Source organism: Eutrigla gurnardus, assembly GCF_963514095.1.
Source record: "Eutrigla gurnardus genome assembly, chromosome: 1".
NCBI lineage: Eukaryota > Metazoa > Chordata > Actinopteri > Perciformes > Triglidae > Eutrigla > Eutrigla gurnardus.
Window position 1 is genome coordinate 480,814 of NC_139915.1, and position 18,032 is coordinate 498,845.

An 18,032-nucleotide genomic window follows, 5' to 3' on the forward strand; every position below is an offset into this window, starting at 1 on the left:
TGTCTTATGAGACTTGAATCTAATTTCCTCACAGTATAGCCAACCAGAAATAATCAAACATGCACTGCTTCATGTAGGAAATACAATATCAAGAGAAATTACCTTTCAGTCAACAGGGAGGAAAAACAGCATGACTTTTCATAATAATAATGATAATGATGACTTCTCTTTAATAATAACAGCAGGCACTCCATTATTATTACGTTTTAAAACAAATTGCTTCAGCGAAAACAATTATCTTTATTTATCTTGTACCTTACTCCAATCCGATAGGTGGCGGTAATGCGCCTCCAAACTGGTATAAAATACACCAACGAAGAAGAAGAAGAATTGAGAAATTGCAATGGCTGCTCCCTTGTCTGTAAACACGCACGTAGTGTTTACGAAAGGCGCAGTTGAAATATTATCTAGCGACAGTCCAGGTCCCTAATTTCCTGGATGTCTTACTCGTCTACGATTTGATAGCAAATCGTTTACTTAATGTGAACGTTTCTGGATTTCAGACCCAAAGAAAAACGCGGTAGTCTTCTGTTATTCGCCGCACGGCCTTTCCGGGACAGAGCCTGATAGCTCGCAGGCTAGCTGACTAACTCAGGTATGCAGACGTTTAATTTAATTTAATCTATCCGTTAGTAATCATGGCGAGTATAATAATCTAATTTACACATGCTTGAATACAATACAGTAACTGCCTTAACGTAGACTTTACGTTACGTTTGTTTTTGTAATTTGTGAAACAAAATAAAAGAGAGCTAGCTAATATGAACCTGGTCCTATTTGTAAATTTTGACTGAAGTTAAGATATCTTGAAGTCACATATCGGGTAACGAATGGCCTAAATATGCTAATCGTAAATGTATACACGTGAATTACGACCTTAGACGTTATCTGTGTGTTAATGGGATGTGCCTTATTAAGTTAATGTCACTACACGCTGTCCCGTTTGAGCTGAAAGTAAAATTAAATTATTTGTAGAAGATAAAGAAAAAAGCCTGTAACTGTCCTCCCCGTTGTGTTCAGGGACGGAGACGCACACAAGCCTCGGTTCATTTGAACGTTACTGCTGAATTGATTATTAGACTGACAACAATTTAAATAACGCATTCATTCTTCAAGTATTTTTTTATTTTTATAATAGGAAATATTTTCTTGTCCATCTTCTCCTAAGAATGTGCTGCTTGGGTCACCTTTGGGTGTCCAGTTATTGGCTTTATCAGTATTTTCTGACATCATAGGATTCATGATGCACAAAAGCTCAAACCATTAAAAACAGGCAGATATATTTAATTTATTTATTCTAAAAGATGTTGTCATGAGCAACAGTTTGGTAGCTTAACACCTTTTGCACGTATTATTCCCGTGCAGATAATGGACGACGATGCGTCCATGCATAGGCTGGAAGGGACCGATCCTGCTGCTCAACTTGGCGGACTGATGGTAAAGAAGAAGAGTGCTGCTGCAGAGCCCCATGTTTTCCGGGCGCCCACTCCTCGGACTTCGCTGCTTGGCTTGGATCTGCTGGCAGCCCAGAAAAGGAAGGAGCGTGAGAGTAAGGAACAGGCAGAAGCTGCTGCCGATGACGGAAATAGAAAGAAGTCAAAGGTTTCCTCCTACAAGGACTGGGAGGAAAGTAAAAGTGACTCTGGGTCTGATGAAGAAGATGATGACAAGAACAAAGATGCTAAGAAGGAGAGGTAAGTGTCGGTGTGTCCACAGAATAATATTTAATTGAAAATTGTGGATGATGTTTATGGAGGTTATCATTATTTCTGAGGATTTTTCATAATATTACATTTTTTTGATCTTTATACTCCTGGACTTCACAGACCAGCTCATTAAAACACTGCAAATAAATGATTCCTTGTTTATTCTTTGTTGACCTTTCACTCATTGGTAACTGCAGTACAAATATGTGTAGTATGACTAATTTTTCTTGTTTTGTTTTTCCAGCAGGAAGTATCGTGTGACTGGCTCCGAAACACCCTCGAACCCCGGAGGGGTCAGTGAAGAGTTCAAACGCCGACACCAGCAGAGGGAGAAAGACAGACGTGAGCACGGAGTCTACGCCTCCTCCAAAGAGGACAAGAACAGAGAACGAGACAGAGAAAGGAGCAGAGATAAAGGGAGAGACCGGAGGAATGAAAGAGGTGATTCTAAAGATCATTCATTAAGTTTGTATTCTGTTTTTATCTTAATGCAAGTAGACTTTTGGTTTAAGTCCAGCATCATTTATCAAGTAAAAATAGCAAACATTTTCTGGTAATAGCCTCTGCAAAGGGAGGATCTGCTGTTTTGTATCATTTTGTTTTTTGACTGATGTAAGAACAATAAGCAATTATATTTTAGACTCAGACATTTTTTGATGGGCAGATGGTTGTACTTTTCTTTTTTGTATATTTATTTGAAACAAAGGTGCTGATTGTTGATTGTAGAAAAAAGAGCAAAGACACCCACCTGTCTCCATCAATGGAGCTGAGGTGGAGCAAGTTCCTTAGAATCAGCATCACAAACAACCTGACGTGGTCATCGCACATCTCCATCCAGGTTGAAAAAAGGCTCATAAACAGCTGTATTTCTTAAGCAGAAGAGGACACATTTCCTGTGAATGAAAAGCATCCTTACTGGAACCATAACAAACTGGTATGGGATGTGCACGTCCCATCAGGACTGGAGGGCTTTATAGTGGGTGATGAAAACATTGGTACCCATCTACCAAGCATCAGTGATATTAGTGACAAGAGGTGCCTGCGGAGAGTCCAAAGGATATTTAAGGAGAAAACCCAACCCAGTCACAGCCTGTTCTCCCTGCTACAGTCTTCAGAGCAATTTCTTTCCTCAGGCAGGCAGACTCCTGAATAAATCCTGAACCTTGTTTGTGTATTTTCTAATGTAGCAAATGGGACTACAAACAAAATATTGTTGTGCAAATGGTGCAATGGCAATACATTTGACTGATATGAAATGTAAGATCAGTTAGGGTTATGAGAGTAACCTTTCCTTGTGTCTGCCCTTCAGATGAGCGAGAGAAAAGCCGAGGGAGCAGCAGCAGCCGGGCGGAGGGCTTGGAGCGCAGTGAGAGGAGCGAGCGCTCACAGAGAGATGGGTCGTCCGAGCGCATCAGCCGGGGGACGAAGAGAGAAGAACCCCTGACACCACAGCATCGCCCCAGAGGTAGTTTAATTTGTTTTTATTTCACTGTGTTATTTCTAATTGTCCTTGGTTGACTAAACTTATTTTGTTATTGACATAGATTCTTTCACACCCTCCCGCTCCAACTGGGAGGAGGACGACAGCGGTTATGCCAGTTCAAGGCATTCCCAATGGGAATCGCCGTCCCCTGCCCCGTCTCAAAAAGAGATGGATCGCTCAGAGCGAAGCCATCGCTCCGGCCGAGAGAGTGAGAGGAGAGACAGGTAAGCAACTCCCAATTCATTTTATCTTACATTTTTATCCTCCCGACCCCAAAGCCAAAAACTAATGAACACAGAAAATTCCTCATTATTATACAATTTGTAAAAGCAATGTTGTAATCATATTATAGTAAGTTTTCTCATAATAGTGTCTGTTTAATCAATATATCACATATATATCACCATATCACCAAACACGCTAATGCATACATCGCTGCGCCGTAATGCTACTTGATGCTTAAAATCATGTCTGTGTGCTCAGGTCAGTGAGAGGCCGTTACCCTGACGACACACCCCTCCCTACCCCATCATACAAGTACAATGAGTGGGCCAATGACAGAAAGCATTTGGGTTCTACACCTCGTTTATCACAAGGAAAAGGTACTATTCTTAAAAACAGTCCATTTCATGGTCACATGCAGGATTTAAATACTGAACATCTGATAACATTTTTAATTTGGTCTCTTTTTCAGGAAAGAAAGAAGATGGTGTGGGAGGAATTCTCTTTGATAACGCGGGTGAGAAAGACCAGTGGGAGGAGGACCAGAAGGTGAGTGACAGTTATCTCTCATTTATGCCCCAAATAAACTATTTTTATTTGTTTCTTTTGACATCTCTAAACGTACTATTTTGCAGCAAGCTGACAGAGATTGGTACATGATGGATGAAGGCTATGATGAGTTCCACAACCCTTTCACTACCACTTCTGAAGAATACGTAAAGAAGAGAGAGCAGATCCTTCAGAAACAGACTCAGAAAAGAATATCTGCACAAAGGCGACAGATCAATGAGGTACAACCACTTCCTATCAGCCTAATCAGATCAGTGTGTCTGCAAGTGCAGACATAAACTCTATATGTGTGAACTCTACTTGTTGGTGTATCTGTCTCTGTAACGGGCTATGTTTCTTCTCAGGATAATGAGCGGTGGGAGACCAACCGTATGCTGACCAGTGGTGTGGTGCAGAGGTTGGAGGTGGATGAAGACTTTGAGGAGGATAATGCTGCTAAGGTCCACTTGCTGGTTCACAACCTGGTTCCTCCCTTTCTGGATGGAAGAATAGTCTTTACTAAGCAGGTAAACATGGCCAAATTGACTTTGAGCAGGTGGATTTCTGGTCGGTCAAATAAAAAGAAATTGGCTTTGAACCCTGCCTCTAGATTTATCATTTTGGGTGATAAATGGCTCTTATTGAATATTTAATAATGGCTGGATGCTTTACACGTCATTTTTTGTCAGAACTATACTTGTAGAGTGTGTCATTGATTTGAATGTTTATGTGCGTGTGTTTTTCTGCTTCAGCCAGAGCCTGTCATCCCTGTGAAAGATGCTACCTCTGACATGGCCATCATCGCTCGCAAAGGCAGCCAGCTTGTCCGGAAACATCGTGAGCAGAAAGAACGCAAGAAGGTTTGCTGGTTAAATAGAAATAACACTCATTTGAATGTTGTTGATATACAGTATATATACAAGTATTTTAAATGCATATATCACTGTAAAATGTATCTGTAAGGAGAGATGTGGTGAAGCACGAAACACAAAGCAGATGTGATCTTCATATTCTGCTGTTAAGAAAAGTCAAATGTCAACCTGTTTAGTTGAAAATGCCAACGTTGTCTAACTTCATCACTTCAGTCAATAATTTATTCCCGATCACCTTACCTGGTCGGTTGACGACATTTTAACTGCAAACCCCCATCAGTGAGGGAAATGGCTCGACAACAGCAGGCATCGCTTCTGTGTTGACGTGCACATTTTCATAAGGTATTTAACATTTATTATTTTCAGGCACAGCACAAACACTGGGAATTGGCCGGCACCAAGTTGGGGGATATCATGGGCATCAAGAAGACTGAGGAGGAAGAAGCCGCTGGAGCAAAAGTGGTTGGCGAAGACGGCAAAGTAGACTACAGGTGACCAGACTGTCTTTGCAAAGGTCAAAGGTTAACCCGTAGAACTGTCAGCCTCTGCCATATTAATCTTTTGGGTGATCTCTCTCTCTCTCCTTATAGAGCAGAGCAGAAATTTGCAGACCACATGAAAGATAAGTCGGAGGCCAGCAGTGAGTTTGCTAAGAAGAAGACCCTTCTGGAACAGAGACAGTACTTGCCTATTTTTGCTGTCAGACAGCAGCTTCTTAACATCATAAGGTATTGATACCCGGAGTTCTTTACTATCCTCAAATGCCGTTTTATTCAAAATGTTCACCTAAAAAGTGGTTTACATCAAAACTGATGCATTATTCATCAACCAAGTTATGACTTTGACTGTTTGGATGTGTTCACTGGCTGCAGGGACAACAGCATTGTGATTGTTGTTGGGGAGACGGGCAGTGGGAAGACCACCCAGCTGACTCAGTACTTGCATGAGGACGGCTACACTAGCTATGGCATGGTGGGTTGCACTCAGCCCCGAAGAGTGGCAGCCATGAGTGTGGCCAAGAGAGTCAGTGAGGAGATTGGCACTAACCTTGGAGAGGAGGTAAGACAACTGTCTGATGCTCATGCAAAAAATAACTATAACAGGACATACTTGTTGTGATCTAGATGTTTTATATTCGATTGTGTAACACTTGTGAACATCTAATGTGAATTAATTTGCTATTGATATCCTGAGAATGTATCTTATTTAGTTATTTGTGCATATAATAATCAATCATCATGCAATATCTTAATATATATATTTTGCAACTTTGTTGCAGAAATGTGTTTTTGCAGTTGATCATTGATGAATACGCCTAAGAAATGTACAAATATTCGAGTGCATTATTAGTCGTAAGAATAGGGTGAAGATGATCTGAGAGTGTTCTATTTTTATGCTTAAAGATCATAAAACATTAAAGATGGAGTCTACGATTTTTCACTTGAGCCAAACTTTAGCCAATAGTAGCCATCCGGTCCGCATGGCTACTATTGGCTAAATGTTCCGATCCAATCCTCGCTCACTCTCCTGCTCACGTCTCGTCCCGACTCACTTCCGCGTTTGAAACTACGAGCTGACAAGACGCTTGTTGCCCTGAGTAGTTCAGGTATGGAGCAGGGCTCTCACGTGATTTTGGCTGAAGCTGCAGCGTCTGAAGTAAAAGAAACTGCTTTTTTCCTCTTCTGTTTGTTAGGATAGTATTTTTCTATGTAATGTCCCCCTTAATTTGGTAAAGAACCTGAAATAGTACCTTTGTTTTTGGTATAAAATCAGTGGTGTAACTAATATGGTCAAACTGGACCTGCGGTTTAAAGCCTATATGACCGCTCATGTTAACCTAAGTAAAGACACATGGCTGCTGTTTTCTTGTCTCTGCTATGACCTTGTTTTGAGTGGTGGCCTGTACACAGTATTTTCTGTATTGTGTAGATCCCATTCTGAGGGTTTCCTTGCACAAACTCAGTAGCAAGTCATATGCTGTATAACACTGCCATCTGGTGGTCAGAGGGAAAACATCATGTCTGATGCTGGCCTAGGGTTTGAACTAAGGAGCAACAATAAAGGGGAATAAAGCTTGGCAAAAATCACTCTGTAGCTGCAAACATTTTTATTTTAATGAGGTTTGATTTGATTTAAAATCCCTTTGCATGTCATGCAAGATCAAACGTATGATTTTGAGTTGATTGTACTGACATTGTTGCCTGCAGGTGGGCTACGCAATCCGCTTTGAGGACTGCACATCCGAGAAAACCTTGATAAAGTACATGACGGACGGTATCCTGCTCAGGGAGTCACTGAGGGAGTCGGACCTGGACCACTACAGTGCTGTGATCATGGACGAGGCTCACGAACGCTCCCTCAATACTGATGTGCTGTTCGGCCTGCTGCGTGAGGTCAGTACACAACTACCTCCATTTAAGATGGATTTATTACTTTCAAGATACACAACTGCTGTGTATAGAAATGATAAATTAACTAGTGAGACTTTTCTGACTTCACTGTGATTCCACTCATCTGTCTTCTTCCCTCTGTTTCCATCAGGTTGTAGCCCGACGTACTGATTTGAAACTCATAGTTACCTCTGCAACTATGGATTCAGACAAGTTTGCTGCATTTTTTGGCAATGTACCCATTTTCCACATTCCAGGGAGAACATTTCCTGTAGACATTTTGTTTAGCAAGGTATGTTTCTGTTTCTATTCTTCTTTAACTAAAGGGCACTTGCACTGTATCCTGAATAAATTAAATAATTGCCATTAAGTCCTTTTGTGGTAGCTTTAAATAATTATTTTCATTATATTCAGGAATTTCTAATACTTCAGTCTTAATACGACTCTAAACATATAGTCTCAAAGCACAATCATCTTAGATTGTAATTTAATCTTAATTTTTTTAGGACAGTAAATTATGTATCAACTGCAGTTGTATTTTCAGGACAATACACAATAATGAAATACCCCCTAGGGCCTGAACATAGCTTTTTAAAAGTTAAATGTCAGTTAATACACTATCTCCACAATACATTTCAATGAATATGAAGTTGTTGTGTGTGGGTTTGGTCTGATTTTGTTGTGGTTTGTGTTGTGCAGACTCCTCAGGAGGACTACGTGGAGGCTGCAGTGAAGCAGGCCCTGCAGATCCACCTCAGTGGGTTGATAGGAGACATCCTCATCTTTATGCCCGGGCAGGAGGATATTGAGGTTAACGACATGGCAACTGTTATTATTTTTATCATCACTTAAATTGTTGTTCCATATCCTTAACCCTTTTTATTACTGCAATCTAAATGTCATGTACAAAATGTGCTGTATAAGTCGAGTAGTAGTTTTTGCCCTCAAAATAGACAGGAAGTGGCCAGCCACTCATAGGTTACATTCTGCCAATAATTGAAGTATATTTTACATGCATTTTTCCCATATTGATGGAAGGTACTTACTTGTCCATGCAGGTGACGTCGGATCAAATCGTGGAGCGTTTAGGGGATTTGGAGAACTCTCCTCCTCTGGCTGTGCTGCCCATCTACTCCCAGCTACCTTCTGACCTCCAGGCCAAGATCTTCCAGAAGGTTTCTATCCATACACTTTAAATCGAATGTGTCCTTGTAATGAACGCACCTGAGAAAACCAAGCTGACTGCCTTTTGAATGTATCCTCTGCTAGGCTCCGGATGGTGTGAGGAAATGCATCGTGGCTACGAACATCGCTGAGACCTCCCTTACTGTGGATGGCATCATGTTTGTCGTTGATGCAGGATACTGCAAACTTAAGGTACTCCAAGGCCTCATATAGGATAACAAGATACCACTATTTTACATACATCCTCTCGTCCTGCATACAAAGCATTCCGAAAAGAAAAAAACAAAACGATCTATGAAATATCTACAGATTATAATAACATGCCTCATCATATTTACAAAATGTATATCTATTCTTATCTTACTGAGCAAAGCATCGTGCTGTTCACTGTAAAAAGCATGGGTAGAAATAAAAAAAGAACATACTTATCGGACAGACAAGCTTTTCTTCCTCACCGCCCAGTTTTAAAATTCAAAGGTAAAATACCAGATCCAAACCAAGCACATACATCTTTGTTTTTAAACAAATCATAAACATCATTTTCTGGGCCATATTCAGATTCTGTCATTGTAAAAACTACAGCAATTTGTCTTTTGTAAACACAGATGTCCTGAAAGGTCCTTTTCCTGTGTGCAAGGTAAACCAGTCTGACACCGATTAAGTGTTACTGTATGAGTCACACCTTTTTTCTGTCGACAGGTTTTCAACCCTCGCATTGGGATGGATGCTCTACAGGTTTATCCTATCAGCCAGGCTAATGCCAACCAGCGGTCAGGCAGGGCAGGACGTACAGGACCAGGACAGTGTTACAGGTAACAGCCCTCGTCTTATTTCTGCATGTGTTCACACACACTTGTTCACACCCTCAACCACAACCCACAACCATGGTTAAAAGTTGAACCTTATTCAGGTTCCTGAAAGGCTAAAAACCTGTCCTGAGAGCAGGACTTTACATTAGTTTCCCAATATCTTGGTTCACATTGAAATAAAACAAATAATATTTTTTCCCACTCATTTTTCCTATTTCTCTCAGAATGTGACGTAAGTTGAGTATAACTGTTAGAATGCTCTCTAGTCACCCATTTAAGATGGATTTCTTCTTTTTTTTTTAGACATACACACAGCTGCAGCTGATGTGGGTGTAAATGATCAACTGATGAGGCTGTTGTTTCATTTTCTAGTCTAAATACTCCACTCGACTGTTTTCCACCAGGTTGTAACTCCACATACTGATATGAAACCTCGTTTTTAACTATGGATTCAAACAAGTTTGCGGCATTTTCTTTTTTTTTCAGCAATGTCCCCATTTTTCCACAGTTGTTTGAGATCAGTGTCATCCTCAGATGATGTGTTCAGGGCTGGGTGTGGCCGTGACATGATTACAAAAGATGCTGTCAGAGGTTTCACTTGATCTCTCCCTGCTTTGCCATATTTAAGTAAATATTGAGTGACAGTGACACACACAAGGGGGCGGGGCGATACACTTTGCATCGCTAATGAGCTGTGACGCTTATGAAACTGTGTGTGTGTGTGTGTGTGTGTGTGTGTGTGTGTGTGTGTGTGTGTGTGTGTGTGTGTGTGTGTGTGTGTGTGTGTGTGTGTGTGTGTGTGTGTGTGTGTGTGTGTGTGTGTGTGCCACTCAAAGACCCTTTTAACTGTGACTGCAGGCGCTCACGAGCTCCATATACATTCAAATAATTCTGTAATTATAAGCGCCTGCTTCAGCTGTAATTGTTGAAGAGCTTTGTTAAGTAAGGTGCTTTACTTTAACTCTCTGAATGCTCCCCTTAATAAACCATAGCTTCCTGATTTTTCCTCTGCAGCTGTTCTACATCTAGTGCTTACTGCCTCGTTGGAATTTGCACCTATTGGAGTACAAAATAATCCACATTGATGTCGCATGACATGGCCTAGGAGCATATTCCTAAATTCCCCAAATTGAAAATGAGTGTTTTGAAAATGACTCTTGGTGACTAAACTGTGTGTCTGTCTCTGTGCCCGCCTCCCTGTCCAGGCTGTATACTCAGAGCGCCTATAAGAATGAGATGCTGACCACCACCATACCAGAGATCCAGAGGACTAACCTGGCCAACGTAGTCCTGCTGCTGAAGTCTCTGGGTGTTCAGGATTTGCTCCTCTTCCACTTCATGGATCCACCACCTGAGGACAACATGCTCAACTCCATGTACCAGCTGTGGATCTTGGGGGCTCTGGACAACACAGGTGGGTTGTGAACAGGAATAACCAGAGGCATCATAATACAGTGGTGATAATACAGTTTAATTATGTACATATACATGTCACATTTTAATAGACCTTTATGCTGAATAATATCCTGTAATTGATTAACTCTGTACACTTAAACTAGGACTGCAACTAACAATGACTGGAAACTTATATTGATTGCAGTTACAATGATCAGTTACTAATATGGATCAATACACTAGTATAAAGTCTTTCTATACAAATTATTACAATCATATAGGGAAACAATTTCAAACAATGACTATTCTATTCATGTAATCAACATGCAAATGCCACGGATTACTGTAAGAGGTTTCTACTGATTTTTCATGAATATACTGACTTAATTGATTAATTGATTCATTTTTTGGTCTGTAAAATATCAGCAAATTGCAAAAAAAAAAAAGGTAAATTCTACAAATGGCTTGTTCTGTCCGACCCAAACCCCAAATATTCAGTTTACGGTCACAAACGAAAGAAATGCAGATCCAAAATAAAAATAAAATAAACAAATCACAAACGTTTTGCCATTTTTCATTTATTTTTTGCCAAAAAAGATTCGTACCGTACCGTTCTTAAGTACGGAGCGACCACACTGCCAATCAATCCGGACTTTAGTGTGTGAGTGTGAGTGTGCCCTTATTTCCAGAGGGGCCAAACAACATAAATCATCCTCCTGTTGAGATGAAGATTAAGCTTTGACAGAGAATATTGGGTTTCGGGGTCGTATTTCCCCCTCAGCGCTGCTTTGAGCTCCAACACAGTGAAGCTGACACCACAAACACAGGCAGGAGACTGTGCTGCGGTGATGATGTAGACACAGCAAACAGGCCTTGAGGAGGTAGTTGTGAAGTTTAGCCAGTGGAGTAATTGCCTAGTAACTGATCCTGTGTTTGATGTGACTGGTCGGGTCTCATTTCTGTCTCATCCTTAGCCAGATTCCAGGGGATTTAGGGATTTGGGGATGAGGAGGGACTTTTGATGATTCCCTGTATGGTGTGTTAACAGCAGATTATCTCTGATTAAGGCTTACCTGCCCCAAACTGGCTGCTCTGCTTCTCTGCTTTTCCTCCTCATAAGCTTCTTAGACTGTCGTCTAATCATTTAAATCAGAACTGGCAAAGTTTTTGATCTCACTCTTTTTTTCTCGACTGTCAGCAGTTCATCGTCTCTCACGGTGATAGACAAATAAGTGTCACATTATGCCGGCTTCTCCCTCACGCCAGAAGGCTTTTGATGGAAAAGGAGCTTATCGCTTGTGTGATGCTTGTTCCTCCTTAATTCCTCACGTCGTATGCACTTTTATAATCTTCACACCTAACCTCGTAATTGTGTTCTGTTTGGTCCTTTCAGGTGCTTTGACACCGACGGGGCGTCTGATGGTGGAGTTTCCCCTCGACCCCGCCCTGTCCAAGATGCTGATCGTGTCCTGCGACATGGGCTGCAGTGCTGACATCCTCATCATCGTCTCCATGCTGTCTGTGCCGGCCATCTTCTACAGACCTAAGGTACATCTCATTGGGTCCAGTTGCTGTATAATTACACTGTTTAGTGTGTACACTTGTTTGTGTGAAAGTCATGGATGGCTGGATCTAGTCTAATACTGTTGATACTATTGCTTCTGTTAATACCACCACTACTGGTAATACTACTACTACTACTACTATACTACTGCCAACACCAAATACAGTTGGAACCCAAGGGCCTGGGCTGCACCACATTTCTGCCTAAAAGCCTATTAAGGCAGTTTTTCCTCGCCACTGTCGCTGTAACGCTTCCCTCTGGCTGATGTTGGGACTTTGAAATTGTATTGACTCTGGACATCTTGTGTATTCTCGTCCTGCTCAATGTGTTAAATGTCCGGAGATGACTTCTGTTGTGATATGACACTATAAATAAAATAGATATTGATTCATTTGTCATTTTACAAAACAGCATTGCAAAAAGTCTGAGCTGCTACCTTTTACATACCATTAATGTATGTTTGTTGTGCAGCTCTTATCAATATTTATATATTAAACATGGGTCACATGACGAAAATGTGCTGGAAATGAACCCACAGAAAAGATGTCTGTGAAGGTTCTCTGCCAACCAGGTCATGGTAATCTTTATCGTAGACAGCTGGACTTTCTTTAGGTCTTTGAAGAAGCCTCTTGGATTGGAGGCCAAACCTCTTCAGTTCTGACCCACAGAGAATTACCCCCCAAATCTGAAGCTCCCCTCAGCCTGATGGAGCATTTTAGTGATTTCAACTGATATGGCGTATTTGGGAACAAAGGGTTTATCTGGGTTATGTTCACACTTTGTTTTCAGCTGCTAACGATTGACACTTTTAAATACATAGAATAGAACTGGTTTGTGTACAACAATAAGTAAAACTCTATCTGTGTGTCTCTGCAGGGTCGTGAGGAGGAGAGTGACCAGGTGAGGGAGAAGTTCTCCGTCCCAGAGAGTGACCACCTCACCTACCTGAATGTCTACATGCAGTGGAAAAACAACAATTACTCCAGCGTCTGGTGCAACGAGCACTTCATTCACACCAAGGCCATGCGCAAGGTCAGAGTCCACCTGCTTCCCCTGCTGTCTGTCAGCATCCTCTGGCCACAAACTTGTAAAGAACTTGTAAAGAAACTTGTACTTAATTGTTTTCTTGTTTTTAATTTGATCTTTGAATATGTATATTATAGTATATGATTCGGGTCCTTTTGAGGCCTATTCAGTATCCTGCTGAATTATTTTTAATGTAGGGATGAGTAATACTCTTGGGAATCCCCCCCCCAAATAATTTTTCAAGCCAACTGGTTGGACGGGTTCACTATTTGGTTCCATTTCCAAGACGTATTGTTTTTTGCAGGTGCGAGAGGTGCGCTCCCAGTTAAAAGACATCATGGTGCAGCAGAGGATGAACCTGATTTCCTGCGGGTCAGATTGGGACATCATCAGAAAGTGCATCTGTGCTGCTTACTTCCACCAGGCAGCCAAGCTCAAGGTACTTCCTGCACTTTCCTCAGTTAATATGTTACGCCTAGTGGCAACTGGTTGTGGCAGATTTATAGCAGCATAATTACAGGGTGGTGAAATATCCCTTCTGGCCTCACATTAATACAGCGCTAAAATCTGAAAGTGAATGTGAAATCATGACTGTATAATCAAGGTTCTCCGTTTGACTTATGAGTATCTGGCTAACCCAAGCAATCGTGGCAGTGTTGGATATACTTCAGATTTATTTTCTCGCCGTCTAAGCCAGGTGCAGAAGCAAATTAGCCCATATGACCTGCTTTGCTCTGACCTTAAAGTGCTCCCATAGATGCAGGCATAAACACACGCCATTAAACTGCAGCACACGACATGCGGGGTCCCATTTTCCTATCCAGAAATGCCTGAGTCTCGCATTTAATTTGTTATTTATGCCTGTGTTTGCTCCCAGGGCATTGGCGAATATGTGAACGTGAGGACAGGCATGCCATGTCACCTCCATCCCACCAGCTCCCTGTTTGGTATGGGCTACACTCCTGACTACATCATCTACCACGAGCTCGTCATGACCACCAAGGTAAGAAGGCTTTCACCCTCCGAGCTCAGCCAGCATTAAAATAATAATGATGTATGTGGTGTTTAACTTGTGCTTTTGTGTTGTAGGAGTACATGCAGTGTGTGACTGCTGTGGATGGAGAGTGGCTGGCAGAACTTGGGCCAATGTTTTACAGCATCAAACATGCAGGGAAAAGCAGACAGGTAAGGAAGTACAAGGGTAGTATTGCCCACAACAACATGATGTTGACCAGTGGTTCCTGTTGGCTTGTACCCTCTTAGAATGGACTTGCAACCTCTCGTCACTGGTCGAGGTTTCTCATCCGTTTGTGTTGCTTTTGTAGGAGAACCGTCGTCGGGCCAAGGAGGAGATCAGCAGCATGGAGGAGGAGATGTCCATGGCTGAGGAGCAGCTGCGAGCGCGTCGAGACGAGCAAGACAAGAAGAGCAACACTGGCACTGTTAAGTAAGTTGGCGAGCATCTCTCCTCCTCTAGCCTCCTCTCCACATGGATCCTCATCCAACAATAGTTCCCCGTGGCCCTCATTTTCCATACACCGTCAGGATAGAAACATTTAATTTACCTACCTCACTGCCAATTCATATCTTCAGCCCTCCCTCCCTCCCTCCCTCCCTCCCTCCCTCCCCTCCTCTCCCTCCCGCTACTCCACCTCTCTCACTCTTCATGATGAGCTTTTCTCACCTCTGGTCCCTCCAGACGAGACAAAAAGAAATAATATTGACTCCTGGCTGACCCCCATTACTGCAGCAATTTAAATTGTGCCATAGCAGAGCAGAGAAAGGAGGGGAATGTTCAATTTCAAATTAGACCAAAAAATTAATTTCACACCCATCCGCAAGCTTTACGGAGAGAAAGACGGTTATAAAGACACGTTTAAAAAAACCTTTCATTGTTAATTAATCAGCTGGTTTATCTGTCTAAGTTTGCGTGACCACGTCTGTAACAGAGCTGTTGAAAATAATCACACTGGAGGTATAGGATTAAGAATTAGATTTAAGCGGAGGAAGCTGGAGGTGTGATAATGAATGTCTGCTCTCCTGGGCTCTCGGCTGCCTTTGTCCTCCGGCAGGCCTCACAAGTGTCTCCTCTAAGAGTTCAGTGTGACCAAGATGAAATATTTCTTTGGATAAGCCTTCATGTGCCGTCTGCTCATCACCCGTCTCCCTGCTCACCAGCTCAGATCTGTGGTGTGAATTAGTGGCTGTTGTTTGTGTTTAGAAGTGGAAATGTGGGCGAGTGTTTTCGGAACCACATAAGTGATAAGAGCCAGAGGTGTCGGCCCATTTAGTCCCTTATGAAGCACTGCATGAAGCACTGAAACTTGTTGCATTGTCCTGAAGTACAGTCATGTATACCTAGGGCCGGGTACCGGCGTACCGTGCTTTTCTCGTCATATGACTGTCATTTTTTTTAAAGTCCCAGTCGGCAAGTCCGGCAGATGGAGGGCACTCAGATTTTGAATGTTTCCAACTCTCACGCTCCTCCCCCACGACCACCGAGCTCCTCCCCCACGACCACCGAGCTCCTCCCCCACGACCACAAGCTCCTCCCCCACAACCACCAAGCTCCTCCCCCACGACCACTTAGCTCCTCCCCCTCGGCTTCGTGCCCTTTTTGTTTTCTTTTCCTTGGTTGTTTTGGACCTCCTCATTTGGGTTTTTAACGAGGAATTGGAAGCTTGTTGCTACTTCCCTCCGCCTCCCCCCTGTGATAGTGGTACGACCCGAGGGGACCCTGCATGCTGATTGGACAGGATGATCCGGACACAAACGACAGGCTCTACGTGCACGTAGAAGCATGCTTTTTTTTAAAAACCGGATGATTTATGTTGTTCTATCGGAGCGTAGTGTCGGCTTCAGTGAATATGATCAAACAAATGTTGCCGACTGGGACTTAAAGTTCTTTTTTTGGGCTGCTTTTGCCTTTTATTGAGAGAGAGTGAAAGAGATGGGGATGACATTGCAGAAAGGGCCGGCGTTTGGATTCGAACCCGAGGCCACTGCGATGAGGAGGCGCCCACTGAGCTATCCATGTATGACCGTAAATTGATGTTTTGTGTTTTGGACAGGGAAAAGTAAGACATTTTAAAGGGTAACTAAGTTATTTTTAGACCTGGACCCTATTTTTCTACATTTTTGTGTCAAACTAACTAATAGTGTGAGTGCTGCAGACAGCAGCCACTCATAGGCTGCAATTTAATTATATTAACCTGGCAGCATCAATTTATGTCCACTAAAAAAGCGTGTTGATCCTGTGGGTGCTCTGACCCTATGAGGCCCAGAGGGAGAACGCTATTCCCGATATTCAGATTCCACAACCAGACGTCTCCTTGAGCGGAACTTGGACACGATAACAAGCAGACCGGATCAAGCAGTTATTGGTAGCTTGGTGCATTGAGACAGTGCAACAATTTGTACTGAAATGAGCAGGAAGACAGAGACTGGGACACAGTGACAGAAGGGGGTTGTAATTTGTGTATGTGAGAGAGAGATGAGGGAAGTGTGTGCAGTGTCAGGGTGTCACACTGCTGTAATTAAAGATGATAGATTGTGCTGTCAGGCGCTCTATGTCCCAACACTCTTCACAGAGACACCAGCTTGCCTTTTCACTCTTCTGCAGTCCTGCAGCTCTCACGTTCACATTCAGGGCCGGTTTCCGGTCTCACCCTCGGCCTGTGTGTAACCAACGCTGCGTAGCATTGGACTGAACAGACCAATAAAGAATCAGGCTGACCACTGACTTTTTTCCCTCCGATTCAGGGCTGTGAAAATTTGCACACCAGGAAGAAAAGACGAGGCCCCCATGACGCCCAGACGCACCCCTGCCCGCTTTGGACTGTAGACCCCCCCGCAGGTTAGAGACCATCTACCTGGCTCCCCTAGACTCATTACCACCCAGACCTGGACCACACCAGCACAAGAAAACAACACAGTGTAACTTCCAGCTGCCATTTGTCCCTCCAAGTATGGCCCGAATCAACTGCAGTTCACATACTGACCACTAGAGTGAGAACTTGTATAAGGCACAAGACTGAAAGGCGATTTCAGGTCCATCAAACATGCCTCCCACCATCTTTATCAGACAGTAGCTGTTTTCATGATACATTTTAAGGGAAAGGATTGTTTTCTTTTGTATATTTAGTATTTATATTTTGTCATTACTGAAACGTGTTTTACAGATGTCTCCATACAGTAATGTTTTTACCCGAGCTAGAAATATTAAATTTTCTGTTGCATTTTCTCCACCCTGCGTGTATTATTGGAGGGAACCTGAGATAAAAAGTGATCTCATTTCAGTGTTACTTGTCTTTGTGTCCTTGCATTTACTAGTCCTGGTTCTGTTATGGCTTGAACAGCGTGAGCGCTGCCATGAAGTGCTCCTCTACAGACTGAAGCACTATTCAAACTGTACTTGTGGCATGAGTGTCTTCAGTCTATAGAGTGTATTGTAATGCCCCCCCCCCCCCCCCAATACACACACACAGCACACTCATGCAGGCTTAGGCAATTGACCTTTTTCTACTTTCTTTCAACCTTGTTCCACCAATGTAATGTATAACAGCTCTGCTTCATACAAAACATTTTCACGCTGGATTAAACATAACCGTTTTATTTTCATGGTCCTTGTGTTCCAAATAGCAGTTTCCTTTTTGTGTATTTTTTCCCTCAAACAAATGTTTGCAAATGTGTCTTTTAAATGGGTAAATGTGTTTGTTGATGTTCGCCCTCCTCTGCCCTCCCAGCTCATCAGAATACCGTGCAGCTTCAGATAGACTGGGCTATCTGGAACAAAACAGTTTAGTGAGGGCCATGTTTGGATAGTGACAGT

At 42.5% G+C, this 18,032-nt stretch overlaps 1 protein-coding gene across 1 annotated transcript; it reads left to right on the top strand.

Moving 5' to 3' along the window:
* Positions 1 to 353: 353 nt before the first annotated feature.
* Positions 354 to 17,825, top strand: dhx38 (DEAH (Asp-Glu-Ala-His) box polypeptide 38). Its single transcript, XM_084013724.1, has 27 exons — positions 354 to 595; positions 1,366 to 1,694; positions 1,951 to 2,147; positions 3,016 to 3,171; positions 3,251 to 3,413; positions 3,673 to 3,791; positions 3,884 to 3,960; positions 4,047 to 4,202; positions 4,326 to 4,487; positions 4,713 to 4,820; positions 5,199 to 5,323; positions 5,423 to 5,560; positions 5,705 to 5,891; positions 7,040 to 7,225; positions 7,374 to 7,514; positions 7,922 to 8,032; positions 8,281 to 8,397; positions 8,492 to 8,599; positions 9,107 to 9,219; positions 10,422 to 10,630; positions 12,005 to 12,159; positions 13,052 to 13,207; positions 13,506 to 13,640; positions 14,079 to 14,204; positions 14,291 to 14,386; positions 14,527 to 14,648; positions 16,964 to 17,825. Exons 2-27 carry the CDS (start codon positions 1,369 to 1,371, stop codon positions 17,043 to 17,045), a joined length of 3,771 nt encoding a protein of 1,256 aa, XP_083869850.1. The 5' UTR covers positions 354 to 595; positions 1,366 to 1,368; the 3' UTR covers positions 17,046 to 17,825.
* The last annotated feature ends 207 nt before the right edge of the window (positions 17,826 to 18,032 follow it).